General features: G+C 41.8%; 1 protein-coding gene across 15 annotated transcripts in view; it reads left to right on the top strand.

Moving 5' to 3' along the window:
* NRCAM (neuronal cell adhesion molecule) overlaps positions 1-13,925 on the top strand; it is a 273,058-nt gene extending 259,133 nt beyond the window's left edge. For all 15 annotated transcript variants that reach the window (XM_031454678.2, XM_031454676.2, XM_031454672.2 and 12 more), the window contains one exon: positions 6,675-13,925. In XM_031454678.2, the coding sequence (XP_031310538.2) occupies positions 6,675-6,912 (238 nt within the window). In that variant the 3' untranslated portion in view covers positions 6,913-13,925. The remainder of the gene's footprint in view (positions 1-6,674) is intronic.
* Positions 13,926-14,290: the final 365 nt, after the last annotated feature.

The following is a 14,290-nucleotide window of genomic DNA, read 5'->3' as shown; positions in this document are numbered from 1 at the left end:
TTATTCTTTAGCTCCGTTCCTTTAAAAACCAGAATGAACCAAGGTCACAAGCTGTATGATTGTGGTCCTTGAACTCGTAGCGTAAATGGAGGCTGTTGGCATGGATATCTTGTCACTCACTCAGGTGAACACAACCCTGTCACAAGCCTGGTAACCCATGCTCGTAAGGTTTGGATGATGTAAAGATATGTGCATTTGTTACATACTTTAGATTTATTGTGCTCACAATCATAAACTGCTATGTGAGCAATATAAATAATGATGCACTTTTAAAGGGAGTGTTTGGGTCATGAACATCAATAAAACTGTAGCTTGGTTTGGCCGTGGTAGGTGGTGACCGCGGGAGAATCAGACCCAGTCATCACAGATGCCGCTGCACCTTACTCAGCAGGCACTTAGTGGGTCCTGTGTGCACAACCTTGAATGAAGTGCTGTTGGAAAGAAAAAAAAAACAAACTGAACTCCCTAAAATTCATTCTTAGAAATGGAAAAGGAAAAGGAAAGAATGTGTCCCGGTTCTTTGACATCATAAAAGTGATTAAGAAGAAATGAAAAAATGTTAATGTAGGAGTTCTGAAGAGTTTCTAAAATGCCTGCTCTCTTTTTTATTGTTATTTCACAGTGAATTCCTTCAACCAGTATTGATTGAGTGCCTACTATATGCGAGGCTGTGAGGATATTAAAACCAATAGAATGTTACCTCACTAGTTTATAGTCTAGTGAGGAACGCAGGGAAGGGAACAATATGAGCACAGTGAAGAGTGCTTTGAAAGGGCAGGCATATAACTCAGGTGCCAAGGGAGCAGGGGCAGGAACAAAGCCAAGTGCATGGCCTTGAAGGAGATGGTATAGAAATCTTCCCAGAGGAAGTAATGCAGGAGCTGAGTTTTGAACATTCCTTTCCACCACACAACTTATATGCATGAATAATCATGGATGTCAGTGTCAAAAATATATTTCATGGCTACATATACTCTTTTATGATGATTTTATGACTTATTTTGAAATGTGTTCAATCGTTGACATTCTGGGCTAACAGTTAACATCTGACACTTCCTGTCCTTCAAAGTTCTCACCAGAATGTGGATGAATTTTTTTAAGCCTTGAATACTATGTAGCTAAATAAGGGTGTGACTTTTAAATCATCTTCTATCACTTCTAAATTCCTCTCGTGTGGGAAACCACCCTTTCTCACTTGAAGTTGGCCAAACAGCTTCTCTTGGCACAATGTTCAAAACGGTCTACTTACCCTTTCATTATAAAATCCATCTTTGAGCTGAAAACAAGCAAGCACTAATACAGTGCTTCAACCCAGCCTTGTAACTGCTCATCACATCTGGAAAGTTCTAAGCGTGTGTGTTACGCAAGATGTTTCTTAGAAAACCATCTCTGTGAGGCGGGGGTCTGGAGTGGAGATAAGAGGTGTGATGGCGGATGGAAGGACACTTCTCTTTTTTGGGCACCAGTCACCCACCAGGCTCTGTGCTGGGGCCACATATCATTTTTTCTCATTTAGCCAGATTCTAATTCCTGAAGTCGGACATTGTATCACGCCACTTTTTTAAAAAGTCTTTCGAAGCTCTTGAGCTGCCTTTGAACAGCTTTTCTTCGAAAGACTCTTGGTGGGGAGAGCACCCTCTTCCTTACTTCTCTTCTTTCATGCACAGCCCGTGTCGCTGTAGGTTCTCTCTCCTCCACTGTGGCCACTGAGCTGGAAGGGACGTTTCTCGGGAGCCGCTTCTTGGCTGGCCGTCATTCATAACTCACAGGATTGTGTATGTAAAAATCCAAATGAATCTGCAGGAAAATATTAGAATCCGTAAGAGTTCAGTAATGTCGCTTGACACAAAATTAGCAGAAAAGTCAATTATATTTCTTTGTACCAGCAAACAGTTGAAAAGGGGGATTTTTAAGAAGGATTCCAGTTATGACAGCATGAAAATATGATGTAGGAATTAAGCCAACAAAAAGATCTCCCTGTTTTTCTATTTCAGGGCCCTGTATTCTATTCCACCAATCAATTTATCTCTGCACCAAAACTACACTGTTTTAATGCAATACTTTTGAGTAAATCTTATATCTGGTAGGTCAAGTCCTCCAACTTTGTTATTCTTCCTTAAGACTTTTTTAGATAGTCCTGGCCTTTTTCACATACATATACATCTTAGAATCAGCTTGCCAAGATCTGCATAAGACCCTGCTATGTTTTTATCAGAAATAAATTGACTCTAAAGAGCAATATAAAGAAGATTAACATAATTTACCATGAGTCTTTCTCCATTTATTTAGCTCTTATTTAATAGCTCTGAATATGAGTTTCATTTTCTTCATAGGGGTCTTACACGTATTTTTGTTGGATTTGTTCTTACATACTTTGTGATTTTGTGGTATCATAAATGGAATCCTTTCTAAAATTTCATTTTCCAATTGTTTGCAAGTCAATAAAATTTACTTTTATGCAAATACAGTACTAAGCAACATTGCTAAACTTTCTTTTTTTTCTAATGTTTGCCTGCAGGTTCCTTTGGATTTTTTTATATACATAATCATATCATTTATGAATAATGACAGTTCTTTCTTCTTAATACCATGCCTTCTCTTCTTTTTCTTATCACATTGCTTAGTGCTTCCAGTGCAGTTTTGATTAGAAGTGGTAACGGCAGGCATCCCTACTGCTAGTTCTGATGTCAAACAGGAAGCTTGCGGCATTCACTGTCAGGGCTGGCATCAACTCAAGGTTTCTTATAGACATTCGTGATCAAGTTAACAAAGTTACTTCTGTTCCTAGTGCATTAAAGTTTTATTGTGAACATGTGTTGGATTTTACTATATACCTTTTTTCTAAATCTACTGAGATGATCATAAAATAGTCTTCTTTTTTCCTGCTAAAATGGTGAATTATATTGTTTTAGGGCTAAAACAAGCTTGCATTCCTGGAGTAAACACAACCTGGTCATGATATATTATCTTCTTAGCAGATTGCTAAATTCTATTCACTAGTGATTTCTTTGGGATTTTCTCATCTATGTTCATAAGTGAGACTAGCCTGTAATTTTACCTTCTCAAAGTGTTCTTGTTGGTTTTAGATATCAGTGTTATACTAGACTCAGAAAATGATTGAAGGAGTGGTTCCTCTGACATGTCAGATCTTAACATGTCCAAAACTGAACGACTGACCTTCCAGCCCACACATGCTGCGCGTGGAATTAAGGGTAATTCCGTCCTTCCTGCTGCTCAAACCAAAAATTTTGGTGCTGTCCTTTTCTCTGTTATTCCTTATCCAATCCATCAGAAAATCCTGTTGGTGCTGTATTCAAAATACGTCTGTAACGACCCTTTGTACCACCCCAGTGTGTGCCGCTCTGGCCCAGGTCACAGGCCTCTCACTCGTGGATTGTTGCAGTAGTTCCCCTTCCCCCCTAGAGCAGGGGTCGGCAAACGTTTTCTGTAAAAGGTCCAATAGTAAGTATTTTAGATGTTGCAGGCCACTCAGTCTCTGCTGCGGCTGTACAATTCTGTTGTGGTGCAGAAGCAGCCACAGACAGCACGTGATGAAGGGGCATGGCCTGATTTTGCTGGAGTTTATCAACCCCTGCCCTCTAGGGGAAGCTATATTTTTTTTAATTAAAAAATTATTTTTTTAAAGTATAGTTGATTCACAGTGCTGTTAGTTTCTGATGTACAGCATAGTGATTCAGTTATACAGACATACACATATATATGTATTGTTTTTCAGATTCTTTTCCATTTTAGGTTATTACAAGGTATTGAATACAGTTCCCTGTGCTGTGCAGTGGGTCCACATTATTCATCTGTTTTATGTATAGTAGCATGTACCTGCTAATCCCAAACTCTTAATTTATCACCTCCCCCTTACCCTTTGGTAACCATAAGTTTATATTCTATGTGAGTCTGTTTCTGTTTTATAAATAATTCTACCTATGTCATTTTTTTTTAGATTCCACATATAAGTGATATCATAAGATATTTGTCTTTCTCTGTCTGACTTACTTCACTTAGACTATTCTTAACACTGATGACAGCAACCCTTTCAAAGTGTAAATTGGATCATGTCACTCATTCATTGAAAACCCTCCAATGACTTCCCATCTCTCAGAGTTAAAGACAGAACCCTTAGTGTCCTACAAGGCCCTGATCTAGTTCTGTCACCTCTTTTTACTTTAATCTCCCACCTTCTCTCTCTGTCTCTCCCTGTCACTTAGCTCCAGCCTCACCAGTTCCTTTGCCATTCGTAGAACAGGCTTGCCCCCACCTCAGGGCATTTGCACTGCTTTTTTACTCTGGACAGAATGGCTCTCCCGCCAGCTGCCCACCTGGCTAACTCAACTCTTTTAAGTCTTTGATCAGATGTCACTTCTCAGCAAGGCCTCTTCTGGGCATCCTGTTTCCATCCCCTCCCCTAACACATTTTTTCTCTCTTTACTCAGCTCTGTATTTTCCAGAGCACTGATCACCTTCTGACGCACTCTGTAACTGATTTTTAAAATACATTGATTTTTTATTGTCTGTATTTTCACCTGCTAGAAGCAAACTCAGTGAAGTCAGGGTTTTATTATATTTTGTTTGCTTTATCCCCAGTGATTAGAACACTATCTGTCTTAGAGTCAGTACTCAGTAAATATTTATTAGGTATATGGATGGATGGATGGATGGGTGGGTGGATGGATGGATGGATGGGTGGATGGATGGATGGATGGGTGGGTGGGTGGATGGATGGATGGATGGATGTATGGATGGATGCATGCATGAGTGGATGGATGGGTGGATAGATGGATGCATGCATGCATGAGTGGATGGATGGATGGATGAGTGGATGGATGGGTGGATGGATGCATGGATGCATGGGTAGATCAAAGAAATGCCACAGAGTAGAATTTCCTGTAGTGTATTCATTGGAACATTAGTTCTACAAAGTGGAATGATACTAATAGTTAGAATCCAGGTGATAAAATACTGCTCATTATTGACCTTTTCAGTGGAATTAAGTGTCTGACCAAGTCATGGGCAGTATTTCACAGGAAATATTCAAGCAAAGCCTAGACACTAATGATTAAATTCCGAAGGCGTACAAGTTATTCTTGCAACAGGTTGGAGACTGGCTAGTATGGCCTCTAAAGGGCTCCAAACACAGTGCATCCCAAGATTCTGTGATACCTCCCCAGTTGTTTATAGCAATGGTGATCATATCGTTTGTTCAGTTTGTGACAAGCGCTTGTGTGTTGCTGAAACAGGTCATTTTCCATAGCGTATGCCAATGTCACATTAAGCCAGTATTATTTTCCAGTCTTGAGATTTTCTTCTTGGCAAAAAATTGGAGATCCTAGTAGAAATTATTGGCAAAAGAGCCAGAATATTTGCACACCATGAAATATTTGTGTCTTGGCTAGAAAGAAGTTACTCTTTAAAAGAGAAGGAGCAAAAAAGTCTTTGCAAAAAATTCCTATGTGACATACTGCAGCTAATGTGGCCTCTCTTTTACTTTAAATTTTTAAATTTTTACTAATATTGTTTGGGTTTCCCATGTTTGTCTTGGATTTTTGTCCTTTGAAAGAATTCAAAACATGTAATATGTCATTGCCTTTTTTTTTTTCTTTTTCTTAACCAAATGTTACCCATTAAGGAATAGGTCAGCATGAATACCTAGTTACAAGACCGTATGAATGGATGTTCTAAAACACAGTGATTACTTCTGGGTATTGTGCTTTGGGGTTCAACAGAGAAATAAGCAAATGTACAGTGAGTGTCCTACAAATTTATATTAAATTACACTCCTCAGATTCCCATCCGACGTGGATCAGCTGCAAAACACATCTGGGAGAAGGGAGTAGTCAGGTAGCATTGAGAGCAGGAAATGTTTGCTTTTACACTTGGGAACCATTCACACTCTTCAGAATATATTGACCTGCCATTAATAGAACAGATGTCGTGCTCCGAAGTTAAATGATGCCTCTTTCCAAATGAATAAATCTTTACCCATTAACTAAAATTCTTACAGAAAAAATAAAATACTGTATACGATCCGTATAAGGATTTTGCTTTTCTTCTTAGGCTATTTTCATTTGTTTCTTCTGCATCCTTTTAATGGAATTTGTAGGTCTCTTGAAAGGTAAGGTTAAAGTTTACAAGTCTGGCCTACACGCAATAACAGAATTATTGGAAATGCAGGATTGCACTTCATGCTCTGAAAAACAAAAATCCACATTTCACACTTAACCAAAATCATTCTCCATTCATCGCCAAGGAATCAGAGCAATTACACCGTTTAACATACTAACTTCTCTATTCACCATAAGCTTTTACACCCTTCCGCATTCTATTACAATCGTGATGATTTGCAACTTTTCTTGGTTCTTCCTTTTGTAATGCTTGTGATGACTTCTGAATTGCTTCCCAATCGAGAGCCAGAATCTAGCTTTGACATTGACATGCACAATAAGAAGCCATCCACCTGCCGAAGCCTTCATGATTAAACCATTTCCGCACCTGATTTTCATTCCAACCACATCCCCGTCATTGGAGTCCACCTGACGATTAGATTTGGCTAGAGCAGCTCAGAACTCCAGATGCTTTCTCACCATTTGCATGCATGGTCTTTAAGAGCAAAACGTTTTACCGAAATGCCAGTCTCGATGAAAATGTCTTCTCTTTTCCAGTGATGCTGAAGACCACAAGCCTTTAAAAAAAGGCAGTCGAACACCTTCAGACAGGACTGTGAAAAAAGAAGACAGTGACGATAGCCTAGTTGACTATGGAGAGGGGGTGAACGGCCAGTTCAATGAGGACGGCTCCTTTATCGGACAGTACAGCGGTAAGAAAGAGAAAGAGCCAGCTGAAGGAAACGAAAGTTCCGAGGCACCTTCTCCGGTCAACGCCATGAATTCCTTTGTTTAATTTGTCTGCCCTTTGCCAACATCCCACTTCTCTAGAATGTCTCTCTTAAGCCCACATTGGTCAGCCTTCTCAGACTGTGAACATAGAGGCAGAAAGCAGACGTTCTGCTGCGTGTTCCTATCATGAGAACAGTTAGAGCGAGAACGTAACTCAGTCAAATGATACGTTAATGTGAAATGCAGTGCAAAGTGCATCCTTCCTTCCTTCAAGATGGGTATTGTTGATTTCCTCAGACCTGATCAGAGTAACGCCATGCCATCCACAGATCGCGTCCTTTCCTCTTCAGGACACAGTTCCATGTGATGCATGAAAAATGCTCCACCTTTCAAGGACATACCTGCGTATCTTATTCAAACATGCGTTGATACCTTGTTTATACTGTCCTCAGCTAAACCCCTAAAAATGAATTCCGTTTTCCTTGTCAAGAGTGTTACTGTAGTATCCTCTAGAACTTCAATGTCTTTGTGGACATTGTCGTGAAATTGGTGACTCTATGTCTAGCTGTCATTAGTCTTTTTGGGAGACTGTTAGGAACCGTATGTACAGTATTCATGTGCTAAGTGAGATCATTATGACAGTTGCATTTGCCGATGCTCACTGGGACTCTTACCTGCTCTTTGCTCTTGTTACTCAATAGCCTTCTTAATCTTCCAGGTATTACAGCAGTGCAGTGTTCTACTTTTTACATCATCTCCGTATTCAGTGGTTTTCAGGCATAAACAATGCGTATTGCAATGCATTCTGGCATCGGTGCTGTCTTGAAAGCATCAGAAACACAGCGCTCCCATTAAATTTCACAGATTATTCCAGAAAGCACAGGGCAAGACACATGCAGTGCCTTCAGACAAGAAGCATTCCACGACAAACTGCCTTCGGTATCGCTCAGTAACAGTCGACTCAGAGACTTAGATCACTGTCATTGTCTAAAAGTAACTTTTAAAAAGCATAGTTAATGAAAACTGCAGTGCTGGGGGAAAAAAAGGAATTGTGAAAATAAAATTCATAAGACAGTTTTTATGAGGCATTTTCCCCTCGTATGTATAAAAAGCAAAGCTTTATCACCAGCTGGAACTTGTGACGATTTTGTGGTCTTTTATGGTTTCGATTAAAACAAGTCACATTCAGTAAGGAAGATGTCAACTTGGTAGAAAATTTAAAAAAAAAACCAAAAACCAGTTATTCCCAAACTAATAGCATACAACAGCATGCCAACAGGAATATATTTTTCTCTATGTCTTTACCTACATGGCAGCTTTGGAAACTCTCTGCAGCATTAAACAACGTGTGTGCAAGTTGCTATGAATGTCTTTCAGAAGCTAAGAAAACTGACAGGGGCCAGTAGTCAAACAGAAATCTGACAAGGCCAATAGTCAAGGTGATTACATCTGCAGTTTCAAAACCAAACCTCTGTGTCCTCCCGTATTTGTAGCAATCTCTATCAAACGGTCTCCTTCCTTCCCGGTATGGAATTTGATAACAACCTATGGTTGAAGGAATGCTTGGTTTCGTTTGCCAATAAATTTGGTTTCCCATAACTTGCATCAAGTTTAATTTTAAGTAAAGCTTTTTATATGTAGATATTTTGTTGAATTTGTAAATACCATTACAGCATAGATACTATGTGCTTACGGGTGTAACGTACAGGTAAATATGCAGAAGGTGTTTATGTTGGACTGTAGGAGACGGTAGCCGGTTAATACAGTGCATGAGATGGGGACGCATTTACTTAAATGCCTTTGGGTTTTTATTTTTCCTTTTTGCCGTGAAGCTGAAATAGTGAACAGTTTTACGTACTGACAGCAGGCTTCTAGATGAAATCTTCAGAGCTTTGCCTGAGGGGCTCCATAAGTCCAGTACCTTTGATACATGTAGGTAAAGCACACTTTGGAGTAATCCCAGGTAAAGAGGTCCCTAACTAGTTTCCTGTCTCCATATTCGCAGGACAAATATCAGCCTTCCTGATGGAAATACAAAGACAGAACAGGCTGGCCTTGGCACCACAGAGCACAAATTAAAAAGCTCCTTTACATTTGCCCGTGTGTGGGGGGAACCAGTAAAAGTACAGGCTTTACTCTTCCCTAACGGTAGATGCTGAATTTATCTGTGCATGAAGGAATCACTGCTGTAATAGTGCAACAGAGTTCGTATTAAAAATTAAACGTGGATTTAAAAGCCCCTCTCTCTTTCGTGATACATCCTGTTCCTAGTGCAGTGTGACAGTCCAAGTCACGGTCTCTGCAGTGGTGCAGGCGGATGTGCCCGGATTTCTGTCCAAAAGTAGCTATCAAACAGCTGTAATCTCTTTGTGATTTTTAACTTCTTCAAACCTGTGTTTCCTAATGCTTTAAAACAGCATACATTCTGATGTTTGCTCTTAAGAGGCAGAGAAGATTCAACATAAAACTAAACACAGCATACAAGAGAACTCATAAAAGAGGGGCATCTCAAACCCTGTCATTCAGAGCAGGAGAAGATGCCGCTAGGCTGGAGAGGAGCAGTCTGAGAAGCCGGATGCTGCATCCTTTACCGAAGCCTGACCTCCGCAGCCGGTTCCCGGCTGCCTGCTGTCAGCCTCTCATCTGCCCGCTTGGACTTCCCCTCTCTGCGGCCGCAGCACCTGGATTCCATCGCCTGTCCTGCAGGACGGGACAGTTTGGGCTTTGACAAGTATCACGAGTGGGCCCTTCACTCCCTTCTCAACAGCCCAGTTCTTCTCACTGTCTCACTCCTGTCCAGCTCAGCAAACAGCCAAGACCTGACTTGTTCCTCCACCTGCCCTTACTCACCTGTCACCTGGTCCCAGCTTTCCACCCACGAGACCTTCTGCTGGCACAGAGCTCCTCTTCCGTACACAGTTACTTGGGTAGCAACATGGTATAGAAGTCAACCATCAAATGCTAAAAACCCTATATAGATCCTTGTATTTCTACCACAGACAGTGTTCACTACGGTGCAGCATCCCCTGGCCACCCCGTGGGCCAGATTCACAATCCCCATCCTCGGGCCTGCCGTCAGTCACAGCTCTGTTTAGCAATGGGGGCTGGCCCGTTGCCAGCTTGACAACAAAAAGCACTGGTCCACGGATGCCTTCTTGTTCAGATGGTTTGTAATGGCCCTGGTTTCCTTTTAATGTCTGAGTTTGGAAATAGCTTGTGGAGGCAAAGGAAAGAAAGGCAAAGAACTGAGAATTCTCACCCAAACTCCTCAAATCTCTTGCTCTCAGGAGGTTTTTCTACAAATTACCACCAGAGGGCTCCTGTACTTTATTCAGTGCAAAAGAAACTGGGGGAGAACAAAGCTGGAGAAACCACCTTTGAGAATTAGATTGGGGTCTGATAGTGCAGATGATGATTACCTGCTATAACCGTGGAGAATGGAGTTCGCAACTTTCTCTGACGAGTTCACGACTTCCAGGAAGTTATGTTTGTGTCACCGTGACCCTCGTTAATCTTCCTTTTATTGATTGTGGCTGGTCAGTAGGGGGAAGAGAAGGAGGTCTCCTGGCTCCCACTAGACACCCCCTCACTGCTGCAAGCTGGTGGGGGTGAGGGAGTGTGACCCTAAAATGGTCCCCCTCTTTCTCCAGAGCGTGCCATGTGTCTGTCCCTGGCGGTTTGATGTTTTGTGATTGGATAGCATGAGAGGCATGGTTTAAGCACAGGCAGCTTTTATTTTTCACTTGAGAAAAAGCAAGAGAGGGCGAGAATACTACTAGAGTATTTCTATTAAATAAACAAGCAAAGATTTCCCAGGTTGAGGCAGAAAGAGATGTACGTTCCAGCTCTGCCGTCAACCAGCTGTGTGGCTGTGTCTCAGTGACCCCACCACTTGCCACCTCTCCGGCCTCTGTTTCTTCGACTTTAAAATGACAGAAAGCAGATGACTTCTAATATCCCTTTCTGCTTAAACCCTGTGGTTCTCAGGAACCACCCCCACCACCACCCCCACCACCACCAAAAGAATTTGTTTTTTTGAGCACCTGCTGACAGGCAGGTATTCTGCTGAATTGGGAGGGGAGGGATGAGCAAAACCAGATGTGGTTCCTGCTCTCATGGTGCCTGGAGTCTGGAGTGGGAGGACAGACGTTAATTAAATAACTACCTGAATGAATGTGTTCTTCCACCGAGATACACGCTATGGAGGGAAGGCAGCATGTTCCTCGAGAAGCTGACCTGTGCAGAGTGGTCAGGACACGTCCCTGAGATGCTGGGAGATGGTAGGACAGAGCTCTGCCTCTGGAGCAGATGCAGGAGCCGGACCCTGCTGGATCCTGAGCACAGAAGGATTGGTTTTTATATTTATTCAAGGAGCAGTGGGAAGTGGGGAGTAATTGAAGGGTTGAAGTAAAGGGTTATGTGACCAGATCTGTGTTTGGGGAGGAGGTGGAATTCATAGGATTTCATGTAGAGGATGGGCTGGGAGGAGCCAGAGAGGTTGGTGAGAAGCCACTTGAAAACTTGTCAGTACTCAGACAAGAGATGAGAGCAGTCGGACCAGATCCTATCACTGGAGCTGGAGAGAGGCGGGTGGATTCTAAAGACATGTAGGAAGGAAACTGATGAGAGCATTAGACTAGCCATGGGAGGCTGAGGGAAAGGGATCAAAGACGGTGATTAGATTTCTGACTTGACTCACTAGACATGAGGTTCACTCGGGTGGGAACATGAGGATAAAACCAGATTTGGGGGTAACTTTTGAGTTCAGGTTAATAAATGAGTTTGAAAAGCCTCGGAGACATCCAAGTGGAAATCACTAGTAGCAGTTGGATATAGGGGCTTAATGCTCAAAAGAAACTTCTAAGATGGTAAGTAGTGATTGAGGCTGTGAGACCCAGGATAAGATTGCCTTAGGAGAAAACAGAGACCAGGGGGCTGAGGATTATACCCTATTAAGAAATTTCATATACAGTGGATACGGGGAGGCAGGTGGACCTCCAAAAGAAACCAGTAAACAGGAGCCAGAGGAGCTGGGAAGAAGTAAGCGGAGTGTATCATCTTGGAAGCCAGAGAGACAATTTGAAGAATAGGGAATGATTCACAGTGTCACATAATGCCCCCAAAATTGAGCAAAATTAGGATCGGAAACTATTTTTTGGATTTGAACATATGGAGGTCATCTGAGAAAGAGAATAGAGGCCAGCATCATTATAAAGTCATAAAATCGGGAGACCTGCTTATTTTTCTCAGGTGAGCTTGCATCCTCACACTCCACAATGACTATTTCAAATCTTTTCCACTCTCCTCAAACATTCAACTCTACCCCCTCTCCCCACCCAGCCTCACAACAGATCACGTGCTACAGAATGACTGTCCATCACAATTCACTAAAGAAAAAAAAAGTAAAAGCAGAGATGGGAATTCCCTCATCTTGCCAGCAAATCAAAATGCCTGTCTCACTATGCCCCATCCTCTCCCTCTGTCCCTACCTTCTATTAAAATTGGGGATCAGCCCTCCTGCCTATGTCTGGGAACCCCTCTCCTCCTTGGTGGATTTTTACCCATCTTATCCCTTCTTCTGCTCAGCTGGATGGTCTACTGCTGTTTAAACACCAAGTCTCTCCCTTCTAAAACTAACAGACCTTGGAAACCTTTGATTCCCCTCCCCATTACCCCATTCAGTTACCATTTTCTCTCCTCCACTTCCTGGTCCAGATGGTTGAAAAAGTTGAAATAATCCCAGAAAAAGAAAATGAGGATAATCATAGAAGCTACTATTTGCCAGACAATGCAGTCTTTGTTCCTTTGATAGCCATCAGACCTCTTTAGTCTCACTCAGTTTGTCCTAGAGACACTGTCTTTCTTCAGCTGGAACTATTTAGCTATTATCCTAGTGAAAGACTCAACAAACTTTTTTTTAAATCGACAACCTATGTGCTTGTGTTTGTGTGTGTGTGTGCGTGTGCGTGTGCGTGCAGACTCAGCCTGCACATTGGACTCACCTAGGAGCTTTAAAAATCCTCATGCCTGCCCATCCACCGGCATTGTGTCTCTTGTCTGAGATGTAGCCTGTCCATCAGGATTTTTCAAAGCTGCCCACATGGTTCTAATATGCAGCCAAGAATGAGATCAGCGTAAAGAAACGACACATTAACCACAGTCTTGCGTGTGCACTTACTTAATGAACAGTATTTTGAATACATTTCTTCATATAGGTTGATCTCAACTTCTCTTGTATTCGTCCCATTAAAAAAAAAAAACACCACATATCTAAGGAAAACGAATCCCGCATTACTGGTAGGATTAAAAAATGGTGCAGCCACTTTGGAAAACAGCTTGGCAGTTTCTTAAAATGTGAAATACAAATTTACCTTATGACCCAGAAATTCCACTCATTAGGTATAGACCCAAAAGAAATGGGAAAAAAAAGCCCATGCAAAGACTTGTATGTGATGGTTCACAGAAGCATTCATCATAATAGCCAAAGAATAAGCCAGTTGTCCATGAACTGTTGAATAAATAAACACAATGTGGTCTAGCCATACAATTAAACAGTCAATCTAGCAGGGTGGATATAGGTCAGTGGTAGAGCACATACATAGCATGCCCAAAGTCCTAGGTTCAATCCTTGGTACACACACACACACACACACACACACACACACACACACACACACACACACACAAAATCAATCCATGCAGTTAAATGGAATAGTATTTGGCAACTTTTTTTTACATACAGCATAGGGGGTCCTTGGTAACATTAAGCTAAATTAAGAAGCCAGACACAAAAGACCACACACCGCGTGATTCCATTAACTTGAAATATCCAAAAAAGAAAACCAGTAAAGACAGAAAATAGATGAGTGGTTGTCTGGGACTGCAAAGGGGAGCAAGGATTAACTGCACAGTGGCAGGAGGGATTTTACTGGAGTAATGGAAATGTTCTAAAACTGGATCGTGTTGATGATGGCACAACTTGGTAAATTTATTTAAAAAATCATTGAATTGTATACTTAAAACAAGTGAATGAGTGGTTTGTAAGTTATACCTCAATAAAGCTGTTAAGAGAAACCATCCCTAGGCTTATGTGTGTCTGAGAGTGATCAGGGCTGTGTATAAACGAGGCTTGTGATGAGTATGGCACCACGTTAGACTCCACTTCCCCTCCCCCATCCTCCTGTTTCCTCCAGGAGATCCCACAAGACCACTGGTTCTCAAAGTGTGATTCCCGGAACAGCAGCTTCAGCAGTACTGGCTAGAAATGCAAATTTTTGACCTATCCCAGATTTACTGAATCAGAAATTCTGGGGGTGGAGACCAGCGTCTGCATTCTAACAAGTATTCTGGGCAGTTCTGATGCAATCTACTGTGTGGGAAACACTGCCCTCAACCTACATGCCAGCATCTCTCCTCTCCCACCTGTACGAAGAGGAGTGAAT

This window comes from Camelus dromedarius, chromosome 7 (assembly GCF_036321535.1).
Source record: "Camelus dromedarius isolate mCamDro1 chromosome 7, mCamDro1.pat, whole genome shotgun sequence".
Lineage (NCBI taxonomy): Eukaryota > Metazoa > Chordata > Mammalia > Artiodactyla > Camelidae > Camelus > Camelus dromedarius.
The sequence above is the reverse complement of the archived record's forward strand: the minus strand, read 5'-3'. Positions and strand labels throughout refer to the sequence as shown.